The following is a 13,146-nucleotide window of genomic DNA, read 5'->3' as shown; positions in this document are numbered from 1 at the left end:
TTTCTTTCTTTCTTTCTTTCTTTCTTTCTTTCTTTCTTTCTTTCTTTCTTTCTTTCTTTCTTTCTTTCTTTCTTTCTTTCTTTCTTTCTTTCTTTCTTTCTTTCTTTCTTTCTTTTTCTTTTTCTGGAACAGACACACAGTACATGACATTGCAAGTTTTGCTAAGTACCCTTCAGGTACCTTTGCTAGGTACTTTCCCTGCCTCAACCCAGTGCCACACACCAGCAGACATGATCAATAGATCAATACTGAGGAGAGTGTCCTTTGTAATGTTCCTCCTCCACCCCACCCATCAAAACAAACAAACAAACAAAAAAAAAAAAAAAAAAAAAAAAAACTCTGCAATACAAAGTTCACATGCTTATCTAGTTTTCTCATGCTTGTTTCACCAAACTTTAAGATTTTGCCTTACATGAAGACTGTGAGCTCTCTGGAGTTAGGCTCTCTTATTCATTATCCCACTAGACCACTGAGAAGTAATCAGTGTTCATCTGAAAAAGAGATGAATTCAACTTAGAAGATTGACCACTGAAGAATAAACACAAGGGAGATCAATGTCCATGTTATGTGTTTCACCAGTCATGACTCCTTCCTTACTTATCCTTCCCAACACTGCTAGTTACTTACATTCATGCAACAACAAATTTTCTGGCAGCACATCCAGTGCAGAATTCAAATAAATCAAAATTCAATTGTTTTAGTATCTGAACTCAATAAATTTCACATACAGGAGAGAAGCTATATGCAAAAGGATCAAATTCTTCAATCACAGTCAGCCAATCAAGCCAGCTTAATACAAATGAAAAACCCCACTGTGTTACAGTTTGAAGAGCTATTTGGAACTACAATGTGGCCATCTACTCCTATTTAATACAATGCAGACAGATAAGGCATTATTCTGTATCTTTAAAAGGCCTTCCCATTGTGTTAAATTAATTCAGCTGAGCTATAGTAAGTGTGAGAGTGGAATCAGACTTTTGCCCATCCTGACAGAGCACAATGCTTTCTACCACGAGTAGTCCCAAAGAAGTCACACAGCATGCCAGGTACAAAGTACTTGCAGAAGTGATCCCTCAGACAGGGCTATAAAAGCTCTGGGTTAAGGAAGCACATATCGACTTGCTCCTGCTTGATCTGTTACACAGCTTGACAGTAACAGATAGCCAGTTGCATTAGTGTCAATGCTCAGATAAGTTTCTCTCAATATCTGTCACAAAAAAACAGATGCTGTATCAGTGTGCCAGCTGTATTATCGGCCACTACATAGTTGATCATACTTAATAACATCCTCAAGCACAGACATGGCTAACAAGCGTCACAGGCTGCAATTACTATTGCGAGCCACAGTCACTGAGATCACCCTGACTCTGTGCTGCCAGCAGCGCACATTCAGCAAGCGGCTGCCTCCCACTTTCCCTCTCTCAAATACATTAACTTGTCTCAATATGGAGCCAGAGTTTGTTTTCAAACTTTTAACAGGATCACTGAAAGAAAAGAAAAAAAAAAATACCATAAATGATCCTCTGGACTGTTTCCAGAGTAGTGTATTCTCTTAGCGATTGCTTTGGAAGCAAGCCAAAAGTGAGAAGTGTTCTTGCAAATGAGCATACTGTTATACTCAAGTACAAGTTATCATTTAATTCTTTTGTCAACATCAGTGTGGTTAGAAATTAAGAAGCCTGTTTAATACATAAGTTACTTGAGTTCCAGTTACCAAACACCAATTTCTTCTTTATCTATCCACACCCCTAACGCCCCTCTCCCCCACTCACTTCCCAACAAGTACTGTTGTCTTTTTTGGATACTTCCTTTTCTCAATTGAAAGACAAATAACATTAGTATATTCATTGTATCAGCCATGACTAGGTCCCTAATCAAGGAAAAAAGACAGTCACTCCAAAGAAACATTTGAGAACATCAAAACAGGTTTCAACATACGACATACTGCTTAATATTTTTAACAGAGCCTTAATACAGCTTAATACTGCTGAGCAGTTTCATGTGGGCAGTTTTTCACATCATGATTATTCCTAATGTGATCACCCTCAGTAGTGTATAAGCCTTCATCCCTTCCCAACAAAATAATGAAAGATTTGTGCAAGCCTAAAAAGGCCTCAGATCAATTCTACTCACTTCACCTCGTATAGAATTTCCTAGAAAAAAAAAAAAACTGATCAGGAACACAATCATGTTTTTCCCTGAGGACAACTTATTAATAATGAGCACATTTACTTTCTTTCCTTTAGGGTGATCCTAATCCTCTACAGATTTTGAAATCCTTACATAAACATCTCAGACTCACTGACCGCAGCCATCTTTGGTTTTGAGATTCTGTAGGTTTTTCCTCTTCACAGATTTGTGTTTTTTTTGGGGGTGGGGGCTTGAGGTGTTACATGCAACGCTCGTGCAACTTACATGCAACATTTCTCACTAACATATGTCTATCATATGATAAAGATGTGACCATAAATAATTTGTCGTGTTATCTTATGATAAGAATGATATATAACTTGTTTTAAATGTATATGAAAATATGTCTGTAAACAAACTGTCTTGATTTTACTGTAAGCAGAGACAGTAAAATATCCTTTCTTATACAAAGCAGAAACTTCTTATGCATGTAGCCCCACTGACAGCAATGTTAAGTGTATTTTTCTAAAAATGTGTAACTGAATCAGCCTGAATTAGAAAGTACAACACAATAGTCTCTGATTTGCTAGTATTTTAAACTAATCACCAAGATCCCCTGGCAAACCAAAAGTTTAGAGTTAGTTTTATGCATAAGATATTATAAAAAAGGAAAACATACATCACCCTGGAAACTTGATATTCTGTTTGAAAGACCTAAAACAATATTCTCAATTTGTATGCACTCATGACACAAATCTGTAATGCAGTTTTTGCGTGTGCATTATTTCTGTTACTAACCACACCTAATTCTAAGTTTATTTCCTCAGTTTTAGTTTCCTTGTAATTATCACAAACCATATAAAATAACAAGTTCTTTATCCACTCAGGGTTATTAATACAATGTTCTGTACCAAGAAGTATAAGGACTGTCACCTTAAATTGCTCAGAGTTCTAGCCCTGAATCAGTATTTATACTTCACATAAGTTTTTACATGTAAACAAGAATAAAGTTAAATGCAGAACACAATTGCCGATGTCCATACCTAGAAAAACTGACTGCTTTAGACTGGCCAGTGTAAAGATTACAGATTGAGGATGTGAAAACTTTAGATGCAGACTGATGATGCATTTCTGTTGCAGAGAAATAATAAGATGGTGCAATATAAACCTATATTTGCACATATTACAACAAGCTGTATGTTTACTTACGTTCACACGTGTCTCCTTTCTGCTGGTATCCCGCTTTGCAGATGCACTTTCCAATAGGCACTAACCATTCTCCCTCTGCACTACAATGCATCTTCGGAGAGTTCTCAGCCTCCTCCTCTGCACTGCTGACACAAGTTCCTCGTACTTCAACTAAAGAGGAAAACTCTGAGCCAGTCACTGTGTCAGGAAAAATAGCTAAGTTCTCAATGATGGACCAGCACTTCTTGTAGTAGACTTTGACAGAGACCAAAGCAATGCAGGCCCCTACATCCTGAAATGCAAGATAGAATCCTTTTTTGGACAAAGGTCCAATTTCTCTCACCTCTGTGTTAAGTTTCATTTTCCTTTCCCCCAGATCACCCTGGGTAAAACTTTCATCTGCTGCAATAGTGTCTATTTTTACATATTGGTTTTCTCGGATATTCCTGCCAGTGTCGTAGTCTGTTTCATAATAATACAAGTTAAAAGTTTCTTTACAAGTCCCCAGAACTCCAGGAAGACTGTTACAATCCCTCAGAGTGAATTTCAGTTCTACAAAAATCCTTTGTGCATTGCTTTTTGCAATCCAGTTAGTCCGAAGCCAGTTGTTTTGGTTTGATTCCATGACCTGGCATACCTGGTATGTTCGTATAGGAGTGTAGTTTTCATCCAGTCCACTAATTTCTTCCCACTAAAATAATAACAAGCAGTTAGTAATATAAAACAAATATGACATTGTAACTATTTTGTATTTGAAAAAAAAAAAAAGCTTCACACAACTTAAGTCTTGCTCCTTTTTAACAGTTAAGCTTCATAAAAAGTATGTTATTATTAAAATATTCTTAAACATCCAAATAAAGAAAATACATATTAATCCAATTGGAATATCTCCCCCCATCTATGTCTTTCCCACGTATAAAAAAAATAAATAAACTTTAAAATCATTTTCACATCATGGACACAATTCTAAAGGGGAAACTTCAGAAAAGGCTGTTCAACATACCAAGCTCTAATTCCACACTGGGTTCTCCCACATTTCATTAAGGTCATGATAGTTTTGGGTAAGCAAAGACCAAAAGGCAGCTTCATTTCCAGAAGAAACCTAAAATCAGTGAAGTCTTAGAATCTGAAATTGCCTAGCGTGCAATTTCAGCCTTTGTGCATAAAACATTGAGTGGAGCTTTCAGTTGTATGGAAAACAGAAGGCTCCTGAAATTTATGAGGTGTACAATTTTCACTTCTATGTGATGAAAGTGGCATGAAGAGACAATGAGAAACAAAGGACAGAATTAAAAGTCTGAAAGTGAGAAAACACTTTGGTAGCCTTCTTTTTGTTCACTCCATGTTCCATTTTACTCACAAACCAACACATATAAGTGGATGCTCCTAAACTCACCTTTTCTTCAGTGGCTGCATCCATGTTAAAATAAACAAATTTCAGTTGGCTGGGAGTTCAAATGAACCATTAGATTAAATATTCAGTTAAGAACAACCCACATGATTGAAAGTTCCCTAGTTCAAATCTGGGTTTTGTTGTAATTCCCTCCTTAGGGTAACAACTGTGTAACAAACCTGGCAGCGTGTAACAGACCTGCAGTCTTTCAGAGTTTGGTGACTTTGAAATGCGCACCTCTGGCAACGGCAAACCTTCCCCTGAAATCAGCCAGGCAAATCTGTGCAGGTACATCCAAAACAGCGTACATCTCACACTTCTTTTCATATTTCTTGTAACATTAAACATACTGCAGAAACTGCAGCTGTAATAAATTAAGGGTTTGGTTTTTTTGAGCTATCCTCACCCGATGATATAGGCAACCGTGACTTCTTATGGCACTTAGCCCTCTGGCCTTGTGTCAATAATGCACTTAAGCTCACGCTTAAGATCAATGACAGTACTTATGAGCTTAATGGTAAGCATGCGCTTAAGTGCTTTGTGGAACTAGGATATTTGGCACCTCTGCAGGACAGAGCACCCACTGATATTCCTCATACTGGTAACCAAGCATGGAAGGCATTGGTTTTCCAGACTAGGGACCATGCAGTACACAGTACTTTGCAAGCCTATTTGACAGCAAATGAGATCATTATAATGTTGGCCTACTGCTCCAAGAAGAAGCAGATGTGGCTGGATTGATGCTGGAAGTTATCACCACAAAATATATCATGACTGCAGATGCTGAAATTCACATAAGCTGTAAATATCAAAGTATATTTCAAAGACCTATTGTTAATATAGTTGTGGTATGTATGGTATTATACATATACATACACGGTATTAAATTATTGAAATATTAAATGCACATGGAGTCAACTGAACTGAATGCATATGGAACTGTATTCATGTCAGTCTATTTTGATAATAAATTTATTAGATCTGAATGAGTAAGATTCTCCACAGCTCCCCCTGAGAACTAGCACTACTAATGAGAACAGGAAAAAAAAAGGAAGGGGGGGGAAACAGGGCTGTTGGCACCATCACACTGAAGAATGAATGAATAAATAAATAAATAAAGCACCAATCCAAAAGTGACAAAAAAGGCATGAAGCCTAAAATTTTATTGATTTTCATAATTTCAGTTTCACATTTGGTGGAATATTTTAATCTTGTGTAAGCAGTTCTCCTTGAACACACCAAGCCAGATTCTGGAATAAGACATTCTAGTTAGTGAAAGTATCATATCTGTGAAGCATGAGCAGTTCTAATGCAACACAGAACAGAATTTGACTCATCAGATTCTGAGCATTGATGGGGTTCTGCCACATCAAAATAGATTCACATCCCCACCCTGGTCAAAAAAAAAAAAAAAAAAAAAAAACCAGGGGGGGGGGGGGGGGGGGACATTTAACAAAAATCAAACTGTTCTCCTGTGACATAAAAGAGCTGTGATGCAGGCAAGAGCTCACTGTATGGGGTTATAAACCACTAAATTCAGATAAGAAGTCTTGCTTTATGTTATCTCCAGCTGAAGGCTGAAATCTAGCTTTCCACATTTTCCTGAAGCCATGGAATATGCATGTCTTAAAAAAAAAAAAAAAAATGGGACTATGACTTAGGTGTTAATTCAGTAATGACAGAACTATTACTTCAAATAGTCCATTGCATACCTGCTTCTCTATGGAACTAAAAAAAAAATAATCAGTACTTCAGGACAGGTCTTCACCTATAGCACCTGAGATCATACCTCATTAGTATTTTTAAAGTGACAAATTCCATGTTGGCTTTTGTAGGAAGGAAATTCAATTTTTCTTTAACTTCCTGCTACATATACTGATACTGATGCCATCCTATTTGAATGTATCCTTTTCTATTGGTTCTAATATATAGTATTTAAACGTTAGTTTTTTTCAACAATATTTGAGATCAGTGTTAGATGTTAAATACCTTATTCAACTGCAGATGTTACAAGTGCCTGGGTGATATAATCCATACTATGGTGAAGTGGCAGCTTCACTCAAAAGGTATATGTCTTGTGTTTATTTTCATGAAGTCTTTATTGCGTAGTATACAATAACTGAAAGTATTTTTTTTTTCAAAATTACACTATTAAAATGGTATTTCTGTGTTGATACACAGACAACTACTTCTGATCATTTTCACACAAACATCCAGTCACTACTTTTCATTCATTTTTTAATTTCATTGAAATTGTCTTCTACCTCTTAAAGTCCCCTTTTACTATTTATTGAATTTGACTCTACTTTCATCTTTAAGTATGCTGACGTGTAATGTGTTGACATGTCTTTCATTATCCACAGGTTAGCATAACATAATTGCCACCAACCTAATCTTTCAAACACCTCTGGTAAGGGCTTCAATCAATGTAAAACACTAATGCCGACATTATTAGACACCGTAAGTGTTGAGCTCACATTACATTCTTTCTGAAGTTCTTACATTCGTTTCCAGTTTATACTTGTATTGATTTTACGATCTTGCTTTTAAAGAAAGACACTTTCAGATTTTCATTCTTCTTATTTAAAGGATTTGTTACACTTTTATATCCCCACTCACACTTCACGCTCTTCTGGCTCCAGATTTCTTAATGCGCTGAAGATTAAGGGCCTGATCCCCCAAGTCCTTGTTCATGCAAGGAGTCACAGTAGATGCTGCAAGACTGCTTCCACGAGTAAGAACTAAACATATAATTTATTATTTCTCAGACTAAGCTAAGGTTAGACAATATACCCAGTGTATCATTCTGAAAATGTTCTTTCTTCCTTAAGACTTGAGGAAGAAGGGGTTTTATATTACTTTTAATTCAGGATGAAAGCAGCATTTCTCAACATTATGTATATAATAAATAAGACAATAGTACAGATGTTTCTAAATGTCTCATTTTTTATAAAGATGTACTACCATACAATGGTACATTTAATGGAATACCATGAGATTAATTTGTAAGCAAGCTGGAGGTGGCCTTAACCACATAATTGGTTCCTGGTTCCAGATATCAAGATCTTCAAGACTTGAGGATGTTTCAAGTTTGGAATGTCATTTCAAACATATCTGCAGTATAAATGTTTTTATTTTAGAGCATTTCAATCTGTGCTATTCAATTACAAAGAAAACATCATAAACAAATTTATGATCACCCATTACACAGAAAATGAAAAACATATTTTTAGAAAGTTTCCACACAGAAGTATATCTGCTGTTCCTAAAGGATAAAGGAAAAAGTGATTTAAAATACTGTGTTGTAAATGTAGAGTTTTCTAGTACACCACAAAGGATTACAGTAAAAAGGAAAAGCTACTGAGGATGTTTAGGTGAGCTTCCAAAGCTCCTTTTAATTAGCTTATGTTTGTACACTATAACCCGAGGTACACTTCTTTCAATTCTAAAAATGAAAGAGCCATAAACACTTGGTACAATTAATGAGAGAAATATGAGAGAGAGCTATTTTAAAGCAAATGTTGCAATTGCTTTGGTAAAATAACTGCTCGTCTTCATGAACCTAATTTTTGCATGGAGTACTTACCCCATTGGGAGGAGAGGAAATCCATTCCAACTCTGTCTGTTGTGCTTTAGAGTCCAGCAATATTACTAAAAAAGAAAAAAAAAAAAAAAAGAAATTATATCATTTGTTAAATGTACTATGCAGGAATATAAAATCAAAGAACAAAGTCTAAATTTTTAAAATAATAAAACAATTGTACAAATTATTTTTTTCATATTATTGAAAAAATCTGCAAGTACAACTATGCATTTACTTGTACATAGATGATTAAATGCTTTAAATGTGGATTTATATTCACATATAAACAGATACATACAAATCTTAACAATTTAATTGCTTAAGTCTAAGCATAATGTCTTTCCTAGCACCCTAAAATTATTAATAATCAGTCATTAAGATACATGTTCCCTTCATCTCCTTTGTCATAAGGAGGACACTTCCCATAAACTGGGAAATTTACAGTGAGCTTAAAAAAACAAACAAAACAACAGCATTTCAATACTTAACCAAACTGATTTAGACAGGTCTAGTCTGTATCTTACCATGAGTTGCACTGCAGAAGCAATGGTCTTTTTGAGTAAGAAAGAGAAAAACATGCCCTTTAACTAGTAATTCCATTTTAAAAAATGACAAACAGGAATACAGAAAATAAGAGACTCTGCAATTACCTCATACACTGCATATACAAAATACTACTTACACAAAGTAAAACTAATTCATTTCATAGCAATGGCTTACTTAAATCTTCATGTCATTATACCCCAGTGACACTTCTGCAAAAAGACATCAATTCTAGTAGCAGTGCAATTATTTGCAGCTAAATGTGACCCTGCTTCAGAAAGTGGTTAATCACAGCCTAATACACCAGCTCTTAACTATTTTACAGTACATATTGGAAGATATTACTGATGTTCTATTACCTCCAAATATACATTTATATGCAAGTTTTATATTTCAATTACAGTTACATGCCCCTTTCTAAACATATTATTATAACTTTCTGAAAGACTTTCAAGTGATATATATATTAATCTGTGATGTCCAAAAAAAATTTTTTTTTAAATATCATTTGTTGTAATACTTCTTTTCAAACAGTCAAAGCTATACGGTGATCAGCGATGTATCTGGGCTTGGCAGTTTGTAGATTCCTTCTTCAAAACTGCATACTTAACTTCATACTTTTATTTGGTAAATAAAATGTCACATCTCTAATTTAAATATATTCAATATGGTTATAACTTTAAAGCTATTTATAACTTTATGCACAACCTTTAAATAGTGAAATTTCAATGCGTAATTTAAGGCTTCAACTTGGAGCAACTTTTATCAGGTCTTTTGTATTGGTTATAACTCTGCTTTCAGCCCTTTGTCTTGGTAGAATTTAAATACGAAACTTCAATGAATTACTAGAAAGATGGCATGACTTTAAAAAAAGTATTTAAAGATTCATCCAATAATATCTGAAATATTAGTTGAAGACAAAGCGGTAGCTTCCAGGCCTGTACTTCAGTAATAAAGTCGAACTACTCATTAAAGAAGTTTGATAGTCTCTTTATGGAAAGATTATCTGCTTATTTCATTAAGCTTGGATCTAAGGGGCTTTACTTTGTAACACTTTCTATAGAAAAGCAGGTGGTGTATGTGGTGGTTTGTTAAACAAGAACATTTCTAACGATCCTGGAAGAAAAGGTACCGTGAAAAATTTAACCTTTTCAGCACCAGCACAACATCCCACGGCTGCAATTCATTACACTTTTTATTTGGCAGCAGTTCTCCAGCACTTAGCAACGGGCGGGCACATCCCAGAAAGACACAAACAAGCAAAACAAAACAAAAAAAGCAAACCAAAAGAAGGAAGCTTGCTCTGCAAATACCCTGAAAAACGCTGCCTTTCCGCGTCGCACCGAAAGTTGCTGGGAAGAAGCATCCCCGGCGGGCGGCTGGTGCACGACTCCCAGCACGACTCCCAGCCCGGGAAGTGCGGTGCCGCGTGTGCGAAGCGGCGGCGGGAAGGGGGCGGCGCCGCGCTCCGCGCGGCCCCGGCACCCGCGGGAGGTGGGCACCGGGCACTCTCTGGCCAGGGGCGCGCAACTCCCCGCGGACCGGCCCTCCGCGGGGGCGCATCTCGCTGCCACCCCCACACACACGCCCTCTCTCCGCTCCGCTGCAGGACAGAAAGCGGCAGGAGGCCTAAAACCCGCGGCCTCGGGTAAGGGGCTCTACGGGGTACCGCGCACTCGGAAAGCCTCTCGCCTCCGCGGGGAGCCGCGGCCGCGCATCCGCTCCGGGCAGCAGAGGAGCGGCGCTACCTCAGTCCCCTCCCAGCAGCCGGTCTGGGGAGGGGATGTCCGCGGGGGCAGCCCCGGGACGATCCCTGGGCAGGTAATGCCGACACCCCCTGTGCCGGAGAGCCCCGCTCCTCTCCAGCATCTTTTATCCAGCTGCAGAAGGGAAAGTCGGAAAACTTCTCAGTCTCGCCCCCCGCATCCCTCTGCCGTCCCCAGAAGGAAGCGAAGGGAACCACGAGGGGCTGCAGCCGCGACCAGTGCTTTATGGAGGCCGGGTTGAAGCCGCAAAGTTATTTCCCCCAAGCCCCATCCCGCCTCTTGCTGCCGAGGGAGTTTTCGGAGCTTGCGGCAGGTAGCCGCTATCAATTCCTGTCTGCCGCTCGCCCCCTCCTGACCCTCCTGTGGCTAAGCTGATTTTCCCCAAACGCCCGCACGTTGCATACACAGACACGTATATATATGCATACATAAACGCCTCGGCACACGCAGACACGAGGCAGGCTGCCGCCCGGAGGCACAGACACAGCCTCCGGGGCAGAGCGGGACAAGCTGTCCGCACCCCTCCTCCGGCTGCCCGGCCCCGCTCACTCGGCCATGCGTGACTGCTCCCCGAGTGGGGGGCTGTGTGCATCGCAGTCCCTCCAAATAAACTTTCGAGACACTGCCAAGGGAAAGATCTCTCCTCTTTCCCTCTCTAGCCTCACTATCTCCTTCTGTTGAGGGCAGAGGACATTTTAATTGAGGGATTTATTATTATTATTATTATTATTTTTAGTCTTGAAGTAGTATTTTACTGCAAGCTAACTGTTTGGTGAAAATATTGACGTATCCGACTGGGGGGGGATGGGGGGGTAGGACTCCAAATGCCTTCATAAGCACAGACACCGACGAAGCCCCTGCCTCCCCTCTCCCTATTTCCCCGCTCCCCTCCGAAGATGGGGACGGACCTTCGCCTTTGGCTGTCAAACGTGACCGGGGCGCCTTTTAAATAATTTCGGGTTTTCTTAGTGTGAGAAAAGAGATCCCCGGATGGACTTTGATTTTATACACCTCCATCAGCCTCCGATAGAAAATTGTCTTTTTTCTACGTGTGGGGGGAGGGGGGAAACGTCCGGCGCTCGCCTTACAGATCCCAGTGTTGGTTTAATGGGAATTAGGAAGCCACGTAGGGATATGCAGATGGAGTAAAACATCCATCCCGAAACCTCTCCCTCTCTCCAGCGATGCTGAGAAACAGCACACGCGTTGCGGGCACACGACGCCGGGCTGTATTCTCCAAACGCATGCCCAGCCGGGGTGCCCCGGAGATGCAAGCCCCGATTTTGCACCCCGATGCTCCCTTCCCACGCTCCGTGCGCGGCCCCGAGGGACAGAAGCGCCGCAGGCCCCCAGCGGCACGGGGTTGCTCCGCAGCCTTCCCCGGATCGTCCCGAGCCCTGAAGCCCCCAGCCCCTGCCCGGGGAGCAGCGGGGTGAGCCGCCCTCCCCGCACCTCGCCCGGAGGATTAAGGCTGCAGGAGGGGAGCGGGACTGCCCTGCGCGGATCCCCGAGCCGGGGAGCTGCCTCCCCAGCCCCACGCTTTTTCATCACGTGCAGATGCCTCCCAAACCTCATTCCCCAGGCAGTTGTCCTGGTTTCCCTCATATACACATATACATAGTAAACGCCTTGCTCTTTCCTTCTCCCCAGCCGCAATTAAAATAAAAAGAAATGAACGGGGCGGGAGGGCTGACAAACAGCTCCCGGCGGCAGGCAGGTCCTCCGCTATGCCGCCGCACAGACTTGGCGTGCAAAAAGCAATAAATAAGCCCAAAGTTTTGTTTCCCGCATCACCTTACCTTCTTTCGCAGCCTGTGCCTCCCCCGTGTGTGCAAATCGGAACAGCCAGACGGAGCACAAAATAATCCAAGAAGGGAGCCTACTTCGCAGAACCATGGTGCAGGAGCGGGGCGGTTTTGATATTTCTAGCTATCTATTCCTAGCCGCCGCCGCTGCCGCCGCTTGCTGGGTGCTAGAGGACGGTGGAGAATTCGCTCTGCTAGTCTCCGGCTCGGCGCTCCCTCCCTCCCGGCTGCCTTTCTCTTTCTCCTTCTCCTCCTCCTGCCGCCGCCGCCGCTCCCGCCTCCTCCTCCGCGCCGCTGCCCGGGCCGCCCGCCCGAGATCCCCGACTACAGCCGGGCCGCCCGCGCCGCGCTCCGATAATATCAATTAGGGCGAGGGGGCGGGACCGCGGCGGAGGGGAGGCCCGTCCCTCAATCTGATTGACGGACGTCAGCGACCAACCAGCGGCGAGGCTCGGCGCCCGGCGGGCCGAGCCCGGCGTTCGAGTGGCTGCGGGCGGAGGGGCGGGGTCAGAGGGGTCGACCAATGAGCGGGCGGGGGGGGGGTCGGGTTGCCGCTGGTGCTGGGGAGCCGCGGGATGAGCGAGGGGCAACGGGGCCGGGGCCGGGGCCGGGGCCGGGGCCGGGGCCGGGGCCGGGGCCGGGTGAAGGCGCTTGGGGGTCCCCCTGTCCTCGCCCCCTGTCCTCGCCCCCTGTCCTCGCCCCCCGTCCTCGCCCCCCCAGCCGCTGGGGCAGGGAGCG

General features: G+C 41.8%; 1 protein-coding gene across 1 annotated transcript; it reads right to left on the bottom strand.

Annotated features, from left to right (window-relative positions):
* Positions 1-368: 368 nt before the first annotated feature.
* LOC118157147 (ephrin type-A receptor 7-like) lies at positions 369-12,707 on the bottom strand. The gene is made up of 4 exons (XM_035311398.1): positions 12,403-12,707; positions 8,298-8,362; positions 3,340-4,009; positions 369-491 (listed from the first exon to the last, which is right to left on the bottom strand). The coding sequence occupies exons 1-4, from the start codon at positions 12,497-12,499 to the stop codon at positions 481-483; spliced, it is 843 nt and encodes a 280-aa protein (XP_035167289.1). The 5' UTR covers positions 12,500-12,707; the 3' UTR covers positions 369-480.
* Positions 12,708-13,146: the final 439 nt, after the last annotated feature.

The sequence above is a fragment of the Oxyura jamaicensis genome (assembly GCF_011077185.1).
Source record: "Oxyura jamaicensis isolate SHBP4307 breed ruddy duck chromosome 3 unlocalized genomic scaffold, BPBGC_Ojam_1.0 oxy3_random_OJ106471, whole genome shotgun sequence".
Lineage (NCBI taxonomy): Eukaryota > Metazoa > Chordata > Aves > Anseriformes > Anatidae > Oxyura > Oxyura jamaicensis.
The sequence above is the reverse complement of the archived record's forward strand: the minus strand, read 5'-3'. Positions and strand labels throughout refer to the sequence as shown.

Excerpts from the sequence above, each read along its gene's own strand:
- LOC118157147 (XM_035311398.1), bottom strand. The coding sequence starts at position 12,499 with ATGGTTCTGCGAAGTAGGCTCCCTTCTTGGATTATTTTGTGCTCCGTC. Across the intron at positions 8,363-12,402 it reads GGCACAGGCTGCGAAAGAAG|TAATATTGCTGGACTCTAAA; the intron begins GTAAGGTGATGC and ends TTTCTTTTTTAG. Across the intron at positions 4,010-8,297 it reads TTTCCTCTCCTCCCAATGGG|TGGGAAGAAATTAGTGGACT; the intron begins GTAAGTACTCCA and ends TTATTATTTTAG.